At 43.5% G+C, this 14,984-nt stretch overlaps 1 protein-coding gene across 1 annotated transcript in view; it reads right to left on the bottom strand.

Moving 5' to 3' along the window:
- Positions 1-3,931: 3,931 nt before the first annotated feature.
- The window catches only part of CFAP210 (cilia and flagella associated protein 210), a 33,617-nt gene continuing 22,564 nt past the window's right edge, over positions 3,932-14,984 (bottom strand). Inside the window, exon 9 of the mRNA XM_070422788.1 lies at positions 3,932-4,400. Coding sequence (XP_070278889.1) covers positions 4,056-4,400 — 345 coding nt within the window. The 3' untranslated portion in view covers positions 3,932-4,055. The remainder of the gene's footprint in view (positions 4,401-14,984) is intronic.

Raw genomic sequence — 14,984 nt, 5'->3', positions numbered from 1 at the left:
TTCCGGTCAAGGGCATGTACCTTGGTTGTGGGCACATCCCCAGTGGGAGATGTGCAGGAGGCAGCTGATCGATGTTTCTCTCTCATCGATGTTTCTAACTCTCTATCTCTCTCCCTTCCTCTCTGTAAAAAATCAATAAAATATATTTTTTTTAAAATAATTAAAAAAATAAAATAAAATAAAAAATGTTTCAGGAAGACTGAGAAATTTACAGTATCTGCTTTTCTTCCAAGACAGTTGTCACTTTTATGCCAGAGTGAGAATTATTTGTATGCTTTGTATGTCAGCATTGGGCCACTGTGACTGGGGGGGCACTTAGCTTGACTTGAGAGTAATTATCTTGCTCACTGGCTGAGGGAGGGTGTGAGGCAGAGGAGATAAATACTCGGTTCTCGATTATTCATAGATTGCTGACTTTCTGGATTGATTGTGCAAGCCCCTCCTTTTATTGATGACCATCTTCTATTGACAGACATCTACCCTGGGAGAGAAATGAGATGAAACTCTCTTTCTTTTCATTGTAAAAAGCATTTGAATTACTAAGGTGTGATAAGGCCACCCAGCCATCCACAGTCAAGGTACACATTTTCATGGAGGATGTTCCCACTCTTGAATAAATTAAAACAATTTTTTTTCTTTTAATTTAAACTTTCTTCTATAACTGTTTTCTTGTTACTTAAAAGCTAGTTTTTTTAAAACTACTTCCAAAGCTTTCAAGCTGTATATGCCCTTGGAATGAATTTATGAATAAGAATTGAGCTCAGCCGAAACCGGTTTGGCTCAGTGGATAGAGCATCGGCCTGCCGACTGAAAGGTCCCGGGTTCGATTCCGGTCAAGGGCACGTACCTGGGTTGCGGGCACATCCCCAGTAGGAGATGTGCAGGAGGCAGCTGATCGATGTTTCTCTCTCATCGATGTTTCTAACTCTCTATCTCTCTCCCTTCCTCTCTGTAAAAAATCAATAAAATATATTAAAAAAAAAAAAAAAAAAAGAATTGAGCTCAGCTGGTGTGATTCAGTGGTTTAGCATCGACCTATGAACCAGGAAGTCACAGTTTGATTCCAGGTCAGGCCACATGCCCGGGTTGTGGGCTTGATCCCCAGTAAAGGGTGTATAGGAGGTAGCTGATCAATGATTCTCTCTCATCATTGACGTTTCTATCTCTCTCCCTCTCCCTCTCTGAATCAGAGAGGAAGAATATATTTTAAAAGAGAGAGAGAGAGAGAGAGCAAGAGAGAGAAGAGTATATATGTTTGTAAATAAGAAAACATGTATTTGATGCTCTTAGAAAGTCTTATTTTCTTTCATTAAAACTTGTGCAGTATAGGGAACTCCATAGATTCTCTTAATTTGAAGAATGTTAGAGGGAAAGGTACTAATTCAGAGTTTCTTGGGAAAATGTGTCACTTATATATTTTTTATCTTTATTTTTTTTAATCAAAAACTGAAATATTTTCTATTCAGAAAATATATTTGGATCTAAATATCTTCTATAATTTAAAACCTAAAATATCAATTTAAATATTTTAAAAATGGTTGGGATGTTTGTTTTTTTAAATAAGTTAGGTTACTGGAGTTCTACATGTTACTGTATCACCTGGGGTAATTTTCTGATTGGAAAATTAAGAATTATAGTCAGAGGGGAGAACATGAGAATTTTTAAAGAACATACTCAATTTACTTTAGAAGCCGAACCTCTCTTATCATGTAACTTGTTTTGTATGTTTGTTAAACTATATTATCACATAAGCATTGCTGCTACTGGGACAAACAGTGACAGTTGATTCGGGTCATTTGAATGTCCATTGTCTGTTTTAATTTGTATGTTCGTTTTGACTCTGTCATATGCTCAAACTTCAGTGGAAGTCATGAGAACCTATTATTTTTGCCTGCTCCCTCCTTTACATTGGAAATATTTTTTACTCAGAGGGACCTTAACTTTGATGTAAGGGATTGTTTCCATTGCCAACTGCTTTCTTCCTCGCCAAGTAAGAGAGTTGTTGTGAACTCTTCAGTGATGCCTTCCCCAGGATATTTGCAGATGTGGTTGGGAATAGTCATTTCATCCCCGACCTTTGCATGTCAGGTGCTGGGGTACCGGGGTGCCAGGGTGCCACCTCACCTGTGCCCCGGCTCTCTGATCCCGATGCGGCTCTCTCTCCCTCCGATCGCCATGGTGACCACCGGGGCGCAGGCCGGGTGGCACCCCCGTGGCTCTTACCTACTGCCTGGGTTTCCTATCACTGTTCTTCCATCCTTCCCCTTTAGCCTCCCATCATTGTGCCTACATATGCAAATTAACCGCCATCTTTGTTGGCAGTTAATTTGCATATCGCCCTAATTAGCCAATGGGAAGCATAGCGGAGGTATGGTTAATTATCCTTTTTGTCTTTTATTAGATAGGATGTTAGTGAAGATGCACACCCTGGTGCAATGTTGTCGGAATGTAAAGTGCAGCTCATGGTCCAAACAGTATGATGGTTCTTCAGAAAATTTTAAACAATTGTCATAAAGCAATTTAACTTTTGAGCATATATCCAAAATAATTTAAAGATTATCTCAGAGATTTGCACACCAATGTTTATAGCAGCATTATTCACCACAGCCAAGAGATGAAAATAACCAAAGTGTCCATTAATGAAAGAATGGATAAAGTAAGTTTGGGATATCCTATATAATAAAAGGCTAATATGCAAATTGTCCCCTCGACCTAGAGTTCAACCAGAGGGTGGGCCCAGCCAGCCAACTGCTTGCAGCCTCTCCCCCCAGGTGGCCCTACCCCGAATCAGCTCACTCCCACCCTGATTGGGGGCAGGGCCAGCCTGCTGGCTGTGGCCCCTCCCCCTGGCTGGCCCCACCCATGACCTGACCCCCACCCCGATTGGGGGTGGGGGCAGCCAGCCAACCTCCCATGTCCTCTCTCCCCGGCCAACCCAGCACAATCAGCCCCCACCCATGCACAAATTTGTGCACTGGGCTTCTAGTGTATATATATATAATTTCATATTGTTTTAGGAAAGGAATTCTGGCACATGCTTCAACATTAGATGACCTTGAGAACATTATGCTAATGGAAATAAAGTCTACTTAATGAGGTATCTAGAATGGTCAAATTCATAGAAACATAAAGTAGAATGGTAGGTCCCAGGAGCTAAGGGGAGGGGAAATGGAGAGTTGTTTAATGGGTATATAGTTTCAGTTTTGCAAGATGAGAAAATCCGCAGATTGGTTACACAACCATGTGAATATTACTAGTATACTAAAGAACTGTACTCTTAAAAATGTTTAAGATGGTAAAGTTTGTATTCTGCATTTTATACCGCAGTCAGAAAAAAAAGGAGCAGGGGAATGCAGTTCATAAAAAAACACTGAACTTGTATCAAGTTGGCTGCCTAACTACATGAAGAGGAATTATTTCAACAGCCTTTCTAGTGAGATACACTATAAACACGAAGAAGCCATAAATTGCATTTGGTAATCATATTGTTAGTGTTATTTGAAACTAAAATTTAAGTATTGAATGGTACCCAACTTTGTGAAGAGAAAAGTAGTACTTCCATGCAGCTATAAAAAGGAATGAAGTGCTGATGATGGTAGAACATTAGACCTTGAAAATATGCTAAATGAAATAAATCTGAGACAAGGCCACAGTATGATTCCATTTATATGAAATATCCAAATAGGCAAAACCACAGAGACAAAGCAGATTAGTGGTTGCCAGGGGCTATGGAGAGGGGGGTATGGGGAGTGACTGCTTAATAGGTACAGGGTTTCCGTTTGAGCAATGAAAAGGTTCTGGAACTTGATAATTGTAATGGTTATACAATATTATGAATATAAATGCCACTGAACACATTTTTAAGTGACTAAAATTATACATTTTATTTTGTGTATATATTTTTTATCAAAAATGAATTAACCTTCAATGGTGAGGATTCAACATAATTGTACTTAGATGAAGAACAGCTTTATTAAATTACAAGCAAGTAATTCACTTACATTTGGAGCTTATAGTATTGGCTACAATTTAGTCTCTCAAGCTTAAACTTTTTCCTACAATGTAAAACCTAGCCTTCCCTTAGACTTTTGAAAATTATTATATTTTGATCCCTGCAAATTATAAGAAGGGAGCTGGACTCCAGTGAAATCATTTGTCTGATAGCTAGGTCTTAATCCACCTCTGTTTGTAAGAACTGGTCCATGGCCACCTCCAGGTCCTCTCTGCACAGATTTTACAAGAGGATAAATATGTTTATTTGTTGATTCAGACTCAAATTTAATTACTTCCCTGGCATAATCTTGAAATTGTTTCTCCTTTTCAGCCATAAGTTCTTCAGTAAGTCTGCAATACTCCAGATGGTCTTCTTTTGCTTGTTTTGCATTAAACTTATTTTTGGCCTGTTGAGGAAAGAAAGTACAATTCCATATTGGTAAGTGAGACCAACTTTCTAAACATACATAGCATTAGAAGTTGTAGATAGACTTTTCTAAACTCATTGATATTTGACAAGTTCTGACTTAACAACTGTATACTATAATTTATTTCAGAAACTTTCCCATGCATCTCACAATATCATCATGCTCAAAAGTCATGACTCAATGAAACTTACCTTAATAGCCTTTTGTGATGATACATCTTCAAACAATACAGCAAAATAGTTAAAGGCATGAAATTTAGATAAAATCAAATAAGTTTAGAATCCTGTTTCTATCAATTAATAAAGTGTACTCTGGCAGGTGTAGAAGGCATACCAATCACTGTCCCTACCCATCCACTATTTTGAAGGAACTAACTCAAACCCACTCTCCTAAGTCATCCCAGTATACCATGTGCCACAGGCATGTAAGATTAAATTGTCAGTGACTATCTGAGCTAAGTTAAACCAACGACATGCTCTGTTTCCCAATAATTTGAAGTTGGAACAAGTGACATTTATCAACGTAGGTTGATCAGGTGCTGTGTGGAGTAAGTACGCTAAGCTATCTACCAAAAGCCAATTCACCAACATTTCATAAATTTTTTTCTTGTAACTTCATAAAAATGTTCCTTTATATTATACTATAGGACCAGTGCACAGATTCATGCACCAGTGGATTCCCTTGGCCTGGCCTGCGGGAATCGGGCTGAAACCAGCTCTCCAACATCCCCTGAGAGGTCCTGGATTGTGATAGGGTGCAGGCCAGGCTGAGGGACCACACCGATACACAATTGGGGCCAGGGAGGGACTATGGGAGGTTTCCAGGGTGTGTCCGGCCCGTTTCGCCCAGTCATGATCGGCTGGACCCCAGCAGCAAGGTAGCCTACCAGGGAGCATCTGCCCCCTAGCAGTCAGTGCGCATCATAGCGACTAGTCGAACGGTTGAACAAGCGGTTGGACACTTAGCAAATTAGGCTTTTATTATATACTAGAGGCCAGGTGCACAAAAATTTGTGCACTCGGGGGGGAGAGGGGGTCCCTCAGCCCTGCCTGTGCCCTCTCGCAGTCTGGGACCCCTCAGGAGATAATGACCTGCTGGCTTAGGCCTGCCCCCAGGTGGCAGAGGGCAGGCCCAATCCCTAGGTGCAGCCCCTGGTCGGGCTCAGAGCAGGGCCAATTGGGGAGTTGGGGCACCGCCCCCTGTCATGCACAGAGCAGGGCGGATCGGGAGGTTGCGATGCCACCCCTAGTCACGCTCAGGATAGGGCCGATTGGGGGGTTGGGGCACCGCCCTCTGTCACACTCAAGGCAGGGTCGATAGGGAAGTTGCGGCGCCACCCCCTGCCACGCACAGAGCAGGGCCGATCAGGGGGTTGGGGTGCTGCCCCCTGTCACACACAGAGCAGGGACCATCAGGGGGGTTGGGGCTCCATACTCTGTCACACACAGAGCAGGGCCCATCAGGGGGGTTGGGGCTCCATACTCTGTCACACACAGAGCAGGGCCCATCAGGGGTTTTGGGAGCTCCCCCCTGTCATGCACAGAGCAGGGCTGATCAGGGGGTTGGGGAGCTGCCCCCTGTCACTCACAGAGCAGGGCCGATCAGGGGGTTGAGGAGCTCCCCCTTGTCACGCACAGAGTAGGGCCAATAGAGGAGCTGGGGCACCGCCCCCTGTCACATACAGAGCAGGGCCTGTGGGGGGGGGGGGGTAGTTGAGGAGCCACACCCTGTCACACTCAGGGCAGGGCCGATGGGGAGGTATGGCTCTACCCCGTCTCACATAGAGCAGGGCCCGTGGGGGGGTTGGGGCGCCGCCACTGTCACACACAGAGCCGCAGGGCAATCGGGGTTGGGGTGCCGCCCTCTATCACCCACAGAGCTGCAGGGCAATCAGGGGGTTTGGGCGCTGCCCCCTGTCACGCTGATCCTGGTGCTGGGAGGCTTCGCTGCTCCACTGATCCCGCCCGGCAGGGTCACAGATCCGGGTCCCAGACCGCAGACAGCCTTGCCTGCTGCCGCCTGCCTTCAGTATGCAAATTAGCCGCCATCTTGTTGCTTCAGGATGGGGGTCCCCACTGGGGTGCCTGGCCAGTCTGGGTGAGGGGCTGAGGGCTGTTTTCAGGCTGGCGGGTGACTGAAGCTCCAAACCTCTCCTTTTTTTCTTTTTTTTTTTTATTCTGGCATTTATTTACCTTCTATGGCTGTCACTGGAGCTGAGAGCCGGCTTTCTCTCTGAGGCTCGGCTGAAAGCAGGTTTCTGGCCTTTGTTTTCTGTATTCGAAACAATGTTTCGACTCCAGCTCTGAGATCCCAGCTGACTGACAGGAGGTTTCTGGAGTTTTGTTTATCTTCTATAAATGTTACAATGTTTCCAACTGAAGCTCAGAGGCCGGCGGGGAACGTTGGAGTCCACAGCAAGCAAGCCTCCTGTTAGCTTCCAGCTGCCTGGCTGCTGGCCGCCATCTTGGCTGACAGTTAATTTGCATAAGGATATGCTGATTAGCCAATGGGAAGGGTAGCGGTCGTACGCTAATTACCATGTTTCTCTTTTATTAGTGTAGACTAGAGGCCCGGTGCACAAAAATTTGTGCACTGGGTGGGGGGGGTCCCCCAGCCCGGCCTGTGCCCTCTCACAGTCTGGGACCCCTCGGGAGATAATGACCTGCTGGCTTAGGCCTGCTCCCGGGTGGCAGAGGGCAGGCCCAATCCCTAAGTGCAGCCCCTGGTCAGGCTCAGAGCAGGGCCGATTGGGGAGTTGGGGCGCCGCCCTGTCATGCACAGAGCAGGGCAGATCGGGAGGTTGCAATGCCACCCTCAGTCACTTTCAGGGTAGACTGATTGGGGGGTTGGGGCACTGCCCCCTGTTACACTCAAGGCAGGGTTGATGGGGAGGTTTCGGCGCCACCCCCTGCCAAGCACAGAGCAGGGCCAATCAGGGGTTTGGGGCGCTGCCCCCTGTCACTCACAGAGCAGGGCCCATCAGGGGGTTGGGGCGCTGCACCCTGTCACACTCAGGGCAGGGCCAATGGGGAGGTTATGGCTCTACCCTGTCACACACAGAGCAAGGCCCGTGGAGGGGGGTTGGGGCGCCATCCTCTATTACCCACAGAGCAGGGCCTATCAGGGGGTTGGGGCACCGCCACTGTCACACTCAGGGCAGGGCCGATGGAGAGGTTATGGCTCTACCCTGTCACACACAGAGCAGGGCTGACAGGGGGTTGGTGCGCTGCACCCTGTCAAACACAGAGCCGCAGGGCAATCAGGGGATTGGGGAGCTCCCCCCTATCAGGCACAGAGCAGGGCAGATAGGGGGTTGTGGCCCCGCCCCCTGTCACACACAGAGCCGCAGGGTGATCAGGGGGTTTGGGCGCTGCCCCCTGTCACGCTGATCCCGGTGCCGGGAGCCTTGCTGCTCCGCTGATCCCGGTGCTGGGAGGCATATTACCCTTTTACTATATAGGATAGAGGCCTGGTGCACGGGTGGGGGCCGGCTGGTTTGCCCTGAAAGGTGTCCTGGATCAGGGTGGGGGTCCCCACTGGGGTGCCTGGCCAGGCTGGCTGAGGGGCTGAGGGCTGTTTTCTAGCTGGCGGTTGACTAAAAGCTCCCAACTGCTCCTTGTTTTCTTTTTTTTTTTTTTTATTCTGGGCCAGCTTTAGCTCTGAGGCCTCGCCGCTGAAAACATGGATACAATGTTGCAGTCCGGGGCTGACTGCAACATAGTAATAGTTGCTTAGAGTTGCAGTTGAGAGGCCGGCAAGTGAGGCGGGGAACGTTGGAGTCTGCAGTCCCTGGAGGAAGCAAGCCTCCCTGCTCGCTTCAGTGCATGGCTGCCGGCCACCATCTTGGCTGACAGTTAATTTGCATAAGGATATGCTGATTAGCCAATGGGAAGGGTAGCGGTCGTACGCCAATTACCATGTTTCTCTTTTATTAGTGTAGACTAGAGGACCAGTGCATGGACTCATGCACCAGTGGTGTCCCTCAGCCTAGCCTGTGCCCTCTGGCAATCCGGGACCCCTCGGGGGATGTCAGACTGCCAGTTTCAGCCTGATTTCTATAGGCCAGGCTGAGGGACTCCACAGGTGCACCGGGCTGGTTTAGGCCCAGTCCCCACAGGCCAGGCAGAGGGACCCCACTGGTGCACAAATCCATGCACCGGGCCTCTAGTATGCATATAAGATCTTTGGTTAATCTCTTCTACCCTTCCTTGAGATTCATCAGTCTTTTCCATGTTTCCATACCTGTGCATTGAGTGTCTGCCCCCTGGTGGTCACTGTGCATCATAGCTACCAAACAGTTGCTTAGGTTTTTATATATATAGATGATGTGATTATAATGACTTTTAAAGATTTCTATGAAGTTTTGGTTGACAATTTTTTCATTTTGTTTTCTCTGTGGCATTTTTTAAAAATGCTGAGTTGGCAAAAATATTGAGTGATTTTGTATACTTAAGAATATATTTTAATATTAAAAAAATATTTTTCAAAATCAATAACCAATACTTAAGCATAAAATAGTAGCTCAAACCTGATATCTACCATAAATTGAAATTTATAAGGAAACTAGAGGCCTGATACACAAATACATGCAAGGGGCTCAGCCCTCGCAGCCCTGGCTTCGTCCGGAAGGTCATCCAGACAGTTGTCTGGAAGGATGTCCAGATGGTTGTTCTGCTGTTCGGTCTAATTAGCATATCAGCTCTTTATTATATAGATAGAGCAACTATATGAATATAGAAAGCACATTTTTATTACTGAGTGCTGCATTTAAAAATTAAAGCTTATATGTTAAATTGGTGATAAACTACCAGAAGCTTGAAAAAATATAAAATTACATTCAATAAGTATTTTTTTTAAGTCAGAAAAAGCTATAAACTGTCTTCTAAATGTGGGATCTTAACAACAAGCAGTTGAGATATGTTGATTTGGTGGTTTGTAGAAAGATATTGAGGGAACAGGGAGAAACATTTAAAGTACAATGGAAGAGATTGGAGAACCAAGATCGCGGCATAAGGTATAAACCTGTGCATGCTGCCCCCCACAACAACATTGAAACTACAACTATAAGACAAAACAGCTATCATCCAGAACCACGGGAAAGCTGGCCGAGTGGAAGTTCTACAACTAGAAGGAAAGAAAAAAAGCGCATTGAGACTGGGTAGGCGGTGCAAAGGCACCAAGAACAGAGGTACAAAGGCGTGTGGGAGGCAGCTGCACCTGGGTGCGTGGTTTTTCTCAATTGGAAGGGGATACAAGCTCTCGAATGCACTGAACTCATTTACGGTGAGACTCTGGGGTCCCAGACTCCTACGGGGAGAAACTGGACTGTCTTGCAGGGGGTCGGAAAGTGAGGGTGGCTTTCTCACAGACCTGCGCGCAGGGATCATTATTGCTCTGGGGGCGTGGGAATCAGGGACGCAGAGGGACTTGGGAACACAGAGATGCGGAGTCGCGGAGATGGCTGATGACAGCCATTGCTGTTTGCTCCGCCCTAATGGTTCTCTGAGACCTGGCTCCACTCAGTTTACATCCCCATCCAAGCTGTGCGTAGCGGCACAAAGGAATCACCTGAGCTTTTGCAGCCTAACCTAACAAACTGCAGCTGGGTCAGAGAGCTCCAAAACTTCCAAACCCCAAACAAAGAGGAGAAATCTGCTGGTATCGCTGTAGCTCCTGCTGGGTGGACTCACACAGTGGTTGACGTGGAGATCCAGGAGCCAGGGTACCCCTGGTCAGCTACAAGATTTCAACTCCTCACTCAGTGAGCACCAAAGCCCCACTGAAGCAAGTCCTACCCCATAAGGGTGTCTCCAGCACAGCAGCAGTTCTTCCACTGTAGACTGCTGGTCCTTGGAGTCAGCCAAAAAAGTGGAGAGAAAGAAACATGTCACAAATGAAAGAAATGGAGGAAAGCAAACTAATGGAGGACATAGAGTTCAAAACCACACTTTTAAGGTTTTTCAAGAATCTTCTACGAACCTCTGAGGAACATAGTGAGACCTTCAAGGATCTTAATGAGAATGCCAAAAAAATGGAAAAGGACCAGTCAGAAATTAAACATACACTGACTGAAATAAAGAATATTATATAGAGATCCAACAGCAGACTAGAGGATCCCAAGAATCAAGTCGAAGATTTGAAATACAAAGAAGCAAAAAACACCAATCTGGAAAAACAAAACGAAAAAAGAATCCAAAAATATGAAGATAGTGTAAGGAGCCTCTGGGACAACTTCAAACATACCAACATCCGAATTATCAGGGTGCCAAAAGAAGAGAGAGAGCAAGATACTGAAAGCCTATTAGAAGAAATCATGACAGAAAATTTCCCCTACCTGCTGAAAGAAATAGACTTCCAAGTCCAGGAAGCGAAGAGAACCCCAAATAAGAGGAATCCAAAGAGGACCACACCAAGACACATAATAATTAAAATGCCAAGGGCTAAAGACAAAGAGAGAATCTTAAAAACAGCAAGAGAAAAACAGTTAGTTACCTACAAGGGAGTACGCATATGACTGTCAGCTGATTTCTCAACAGAAACTTTGCAGGCCAGAAGGGAGTGGCAAGAAATATTCAAAGTGATGAATAGCAAGAACCTACAATCAAGATTACTCTACCCAGCAAAGCTATCATGTAGAATTGAAGGTCAGATAAAGAGCTGCACACACAAGAAAAAGCTAAAGGAGTTCATCACCACCAAACCAGGATTATATGAAATGCTGAAGGATATTCTTTAAGAAGAGGAAGAAGAAGAAAAAGGTAAAGATAAAAATTATGAACAACAAAGTGACAACAAATAAATATCTATCAACAAGTGAACCTAAAAATTAAGTCAGAATAAACTGGTGAATATAATAGAAGCAGGGGCATAGAAAGGGAGTGGACTGACAATTCTTGGGGGGAAGGTAGTACGGGGGGTGCGGGAAGAGGCTGGACAATAATCGTGCACCTATGGATGAGGACAGTGGCAGGGGGTAAGGGCATGGGGTGGGGTGGGAACCGGGTGGAGGGGAGCTATGGGGGGAAAAAAGAGGAACATCTGTAATAATCTGAACAATAAAGATTTTTTAAAAAAAATATATTTTATTGATTTTTTACAGACAGGAAGGGAGAGGAATAGAAAGTTAGAAACATCGATGAGAGAGAAACATCGATCAGCTGCCTCCTGCATACCCCCCACTGGGGATGTGCCTGCAACCAAGGTACATGCCCTTGACTGGAATCGAACCCGGGACCCTTGAGTCCGCAGGCCGACGCTCTATCCACTGAGCCAAACCGGTCAGGGCAACAATAAAGATTTATTAATTAAAAAAAAAAAAAGTACAATGGAAGTAACAATGGAGGAAAGAATTGCATAATGGATCATAGATTGGTACCTCAAATTTGATATGCACTAATTAAGCATTAATAGAAACTCATAGAGAAACTTTTAAAATAGTAGTTAAAAAGTAACAACAAGCACCTTTGAAGGATGCAAGAGAGCTAATATTTTGGACACTGGAAAATAAAGTGAAAGAATCAAGTATTTATCCTATCTTTTCCTTAAAAATTGTACCTCAAGGAAACCAAACTGCTGATCATGAAAAGTTTTTGAAGACATTAACAAATGAATCCAAAGGAAATTACATTTTGCCACCTCATGAATTAAGAGATTTAGGCAATGATCATCAAAGGCTCTTCATACCACAGAAAGTGAGACAACAGTCATTAGGTACCTTCTAATAGAAGGACACAATATCACCCATGAGGAATTTCAACCAAAAAATTGAATCTAATCTAGATTTTACATCAAATGCAGGGAACACATTAAATTACACCACAGGGATCCAAATGGCAAAAGCCAGATTAATAACTCTAAAAGATAAAAACAAACAAACAATTTCTTCAACAAACAACAAAAAAAGAACAAATATAATAAAGACAAGGAGGGAGAACTTAAGACAAAAAGAGAGGATGGAGGTGGAGGAGGAATTATAGATTAAAAGAGACTTGAAAGACATATCAACCAAATAGAATACATGTACCTTATTTGATCCCAATTCAAATAACACAATTTCAAAACTACCCATGAGATAATTTGAGGAGAATTTAAACACTGAGTGTTAATTGTTTTATTTTTTTAATGTATCTTTATTGTTGAAAGTATTACAGATGTCCCCCCCTTTTTTCCCATTGACCCCTCCCCCCCGCACTGAATGTTAATTTTTTTAGATATGATAATAGAATTGTGATTATGTTGATTTCTAAAGAGTCCCTGAGTAGTAGAGATACATTCTGAAATATACATTAATAAAATTAGATAATCTCTGGATTTGCTCCAAAATAATATGGCAGATCCCACTTCTGGTAATGGCTGCATAAGGAAGTTGGCTAATTTCCCTCCACAGGTAGCAAGTTTATTATTATTATTTTATTTTATTTTTTTAAAAAATATATTTTATTGATTTTTTTACAGAGAGGAAGGGAGAGAGATAGAGAGTTAGAAACATCGATGAGAGAGAAACATCGACCAGCTGCCTCCTGCACATCTCCTACTGGGGATATGCCTGCAACCAAGGTACATGCCCTTGACCGGAATCGAACCTGGGACCTTTCAGTCCGCAGGCCGACGCTCTATCCACTGAGCCAAACCGGTTTCGGCAGCAAGTTTATTATTAAAAATTATTAAAATCAGCCCTAGCTGGTTTGGCTTAGTGGATAGAGTGCTGGCCTACAGACTGGAGGGTCCTGGGTTTGATTCCAGTCAAGGGCACATGCTCGGGTTGCTGGATTGATCCCCAGTAGGTGGTATGCAGGAGGCAGCCGATTAATGATTCTCTCTCATCATTGATGTTTCTATCTCTATCTCCCTCTCCCTGCCTCTCTGAAATAAAAAATATATATTAACATTTTTTTTAAATCAAACATTTCAGAGCCCTAGAAAGTGACCAGATGTGGGTAAGTACTTAAGAAGTGTCTTTTCATGAAAAACTGCTGCTAAATCTGGTAAGAACGGCAACTTTATGGCATTCTTGTTTGGAGAGCATTGCTATCTATCCAGCTCAAGTAACGAAAACTTGCAGATTCCATTTGAGGTGAGTGGCAACGCTGCTAAAAATTTAAGGGGGAGATTCTGGAGGCAAGACAGTTAAGAAGAATTAAAATAATAAACTCTACAGACATTCCTGATTAATTGATAAACTATACATTCACACAGGAGATCCCAGTACGTCTAGCAAAAATTAAAAACCTGGAGGAGATTGTGAATGTTCTGTTCTTTGAAGGCCATCCTCAACCCACACACAGCTTATGCAGCAGTGGTGAAAGCATTGCTGGTTTAACTTGTCTGAAGATAAACTCTACCCATGTTATTGGTTGACTGTCAATGCCAGTACGGAGAGGAACCTTAGTGAGCCAGACTTAAAAACAAACAAACATTACAGAGACTTCAAAGGCTGCCTATTGTGAAGAGACATTTCATAGCTTGCATCCAGGGAAAGTAACTGCCTACTAAAACAAAGAGCGACCACCCTCAGAACAAAACAGAGTGTACAACATACTCTATACAATCTCAGGTTTTCAATGAAAAATTACTAGACTTGCAAAGAAATAGGAAAGTGTTACATTGTTGTAACAAAAAAACAGAATTGTTCTAAGCAGCATATTGAATTTAACAATTAGATTTCAAAGCAGCTATTATAAACATATCAAAAGAATTAAAGGAAATACAGGGAATCTAAATAGAAAAAGAGAAACCACTAAAAAGAACCAAATAAAAACTGAGTTGGAAGTTCAATAATTGAAATAAAAATGTCACTAGATGTGTTCAATATCAGAATCAGTGAATTTGAAGGTAGACCAATAAAAATTGTCCCATCTGAACAACAGAAAAAAAAAGATTGATGGAAAATGAACAGAACTTCAGAGATCTCTGGTATAATATCAAATGTCTCTTTATATGTGAAAATTGGACCCCTGAGGGGAAAATGATAAAGAGAGGCAGAAAAAATATTTGAAGAAATAATGGTCAAAAACTTCCCACATTTGGTGATATAACAGGCATATCCAAGAAGTATCACAAACTCCAAAAAGGATAAACACGAGAAAAACACATCACAGTAGATCTTCTGAGAGCCAAAAATAAAGAGAAAAATATTAAAATCAAGAGAATAACAACACATCATATATATAGGGACCAACAATATATTTAATAGCAGATTTCCAATCATAAACAATGAAGGCCAGAAGACACTGAAACAACATATTCAAAATGGAAAAATATGACATCCCATAATTTTATATCCAAGGAAATGAAGGTAATATAAAGACATTATTTAAAAAAAATAACAACAACCCAACTGGCCCTGATCACTGTGGCTCAGTTGGTTGGAGCACTGTCCTGTACACCAAAAGGGGGCGGGTTTGATTCTAGATCAGGATGCATACTCAGGGTGCAGATTTGATCCCCAGTTGGGGAGTGTGTAGGAGGCAATTAATCAATGTTTTTTTCTTTCTCTTTTCCTCTCTCTCATTCTCTCGACCCCCACTTCCTCTCTCTAAAAATCAATAAAAAAAGAAAAGCAAA

This window comes from Myotis yumanensis, unplaced genomic scaffold, assembly GCF_028538775.1.
Source record: "Myotis yumanensis isolate MYYU_CA2020_CCGP unplaced genomic scaffold, mMyoYum1.0.hap1 SCAF_8, whole genome shotgun sequence".
NCBI lineage: Eukaryota > Metazoa > Chordata > Mammalia > Chiroptera > Vespertilionidae > Myotis > Myotis yumanensis.
Note: the sequence above shows the minus strand (reverse complement) of the source record. Positions and strands in the feature narration are given on the sequence as shown.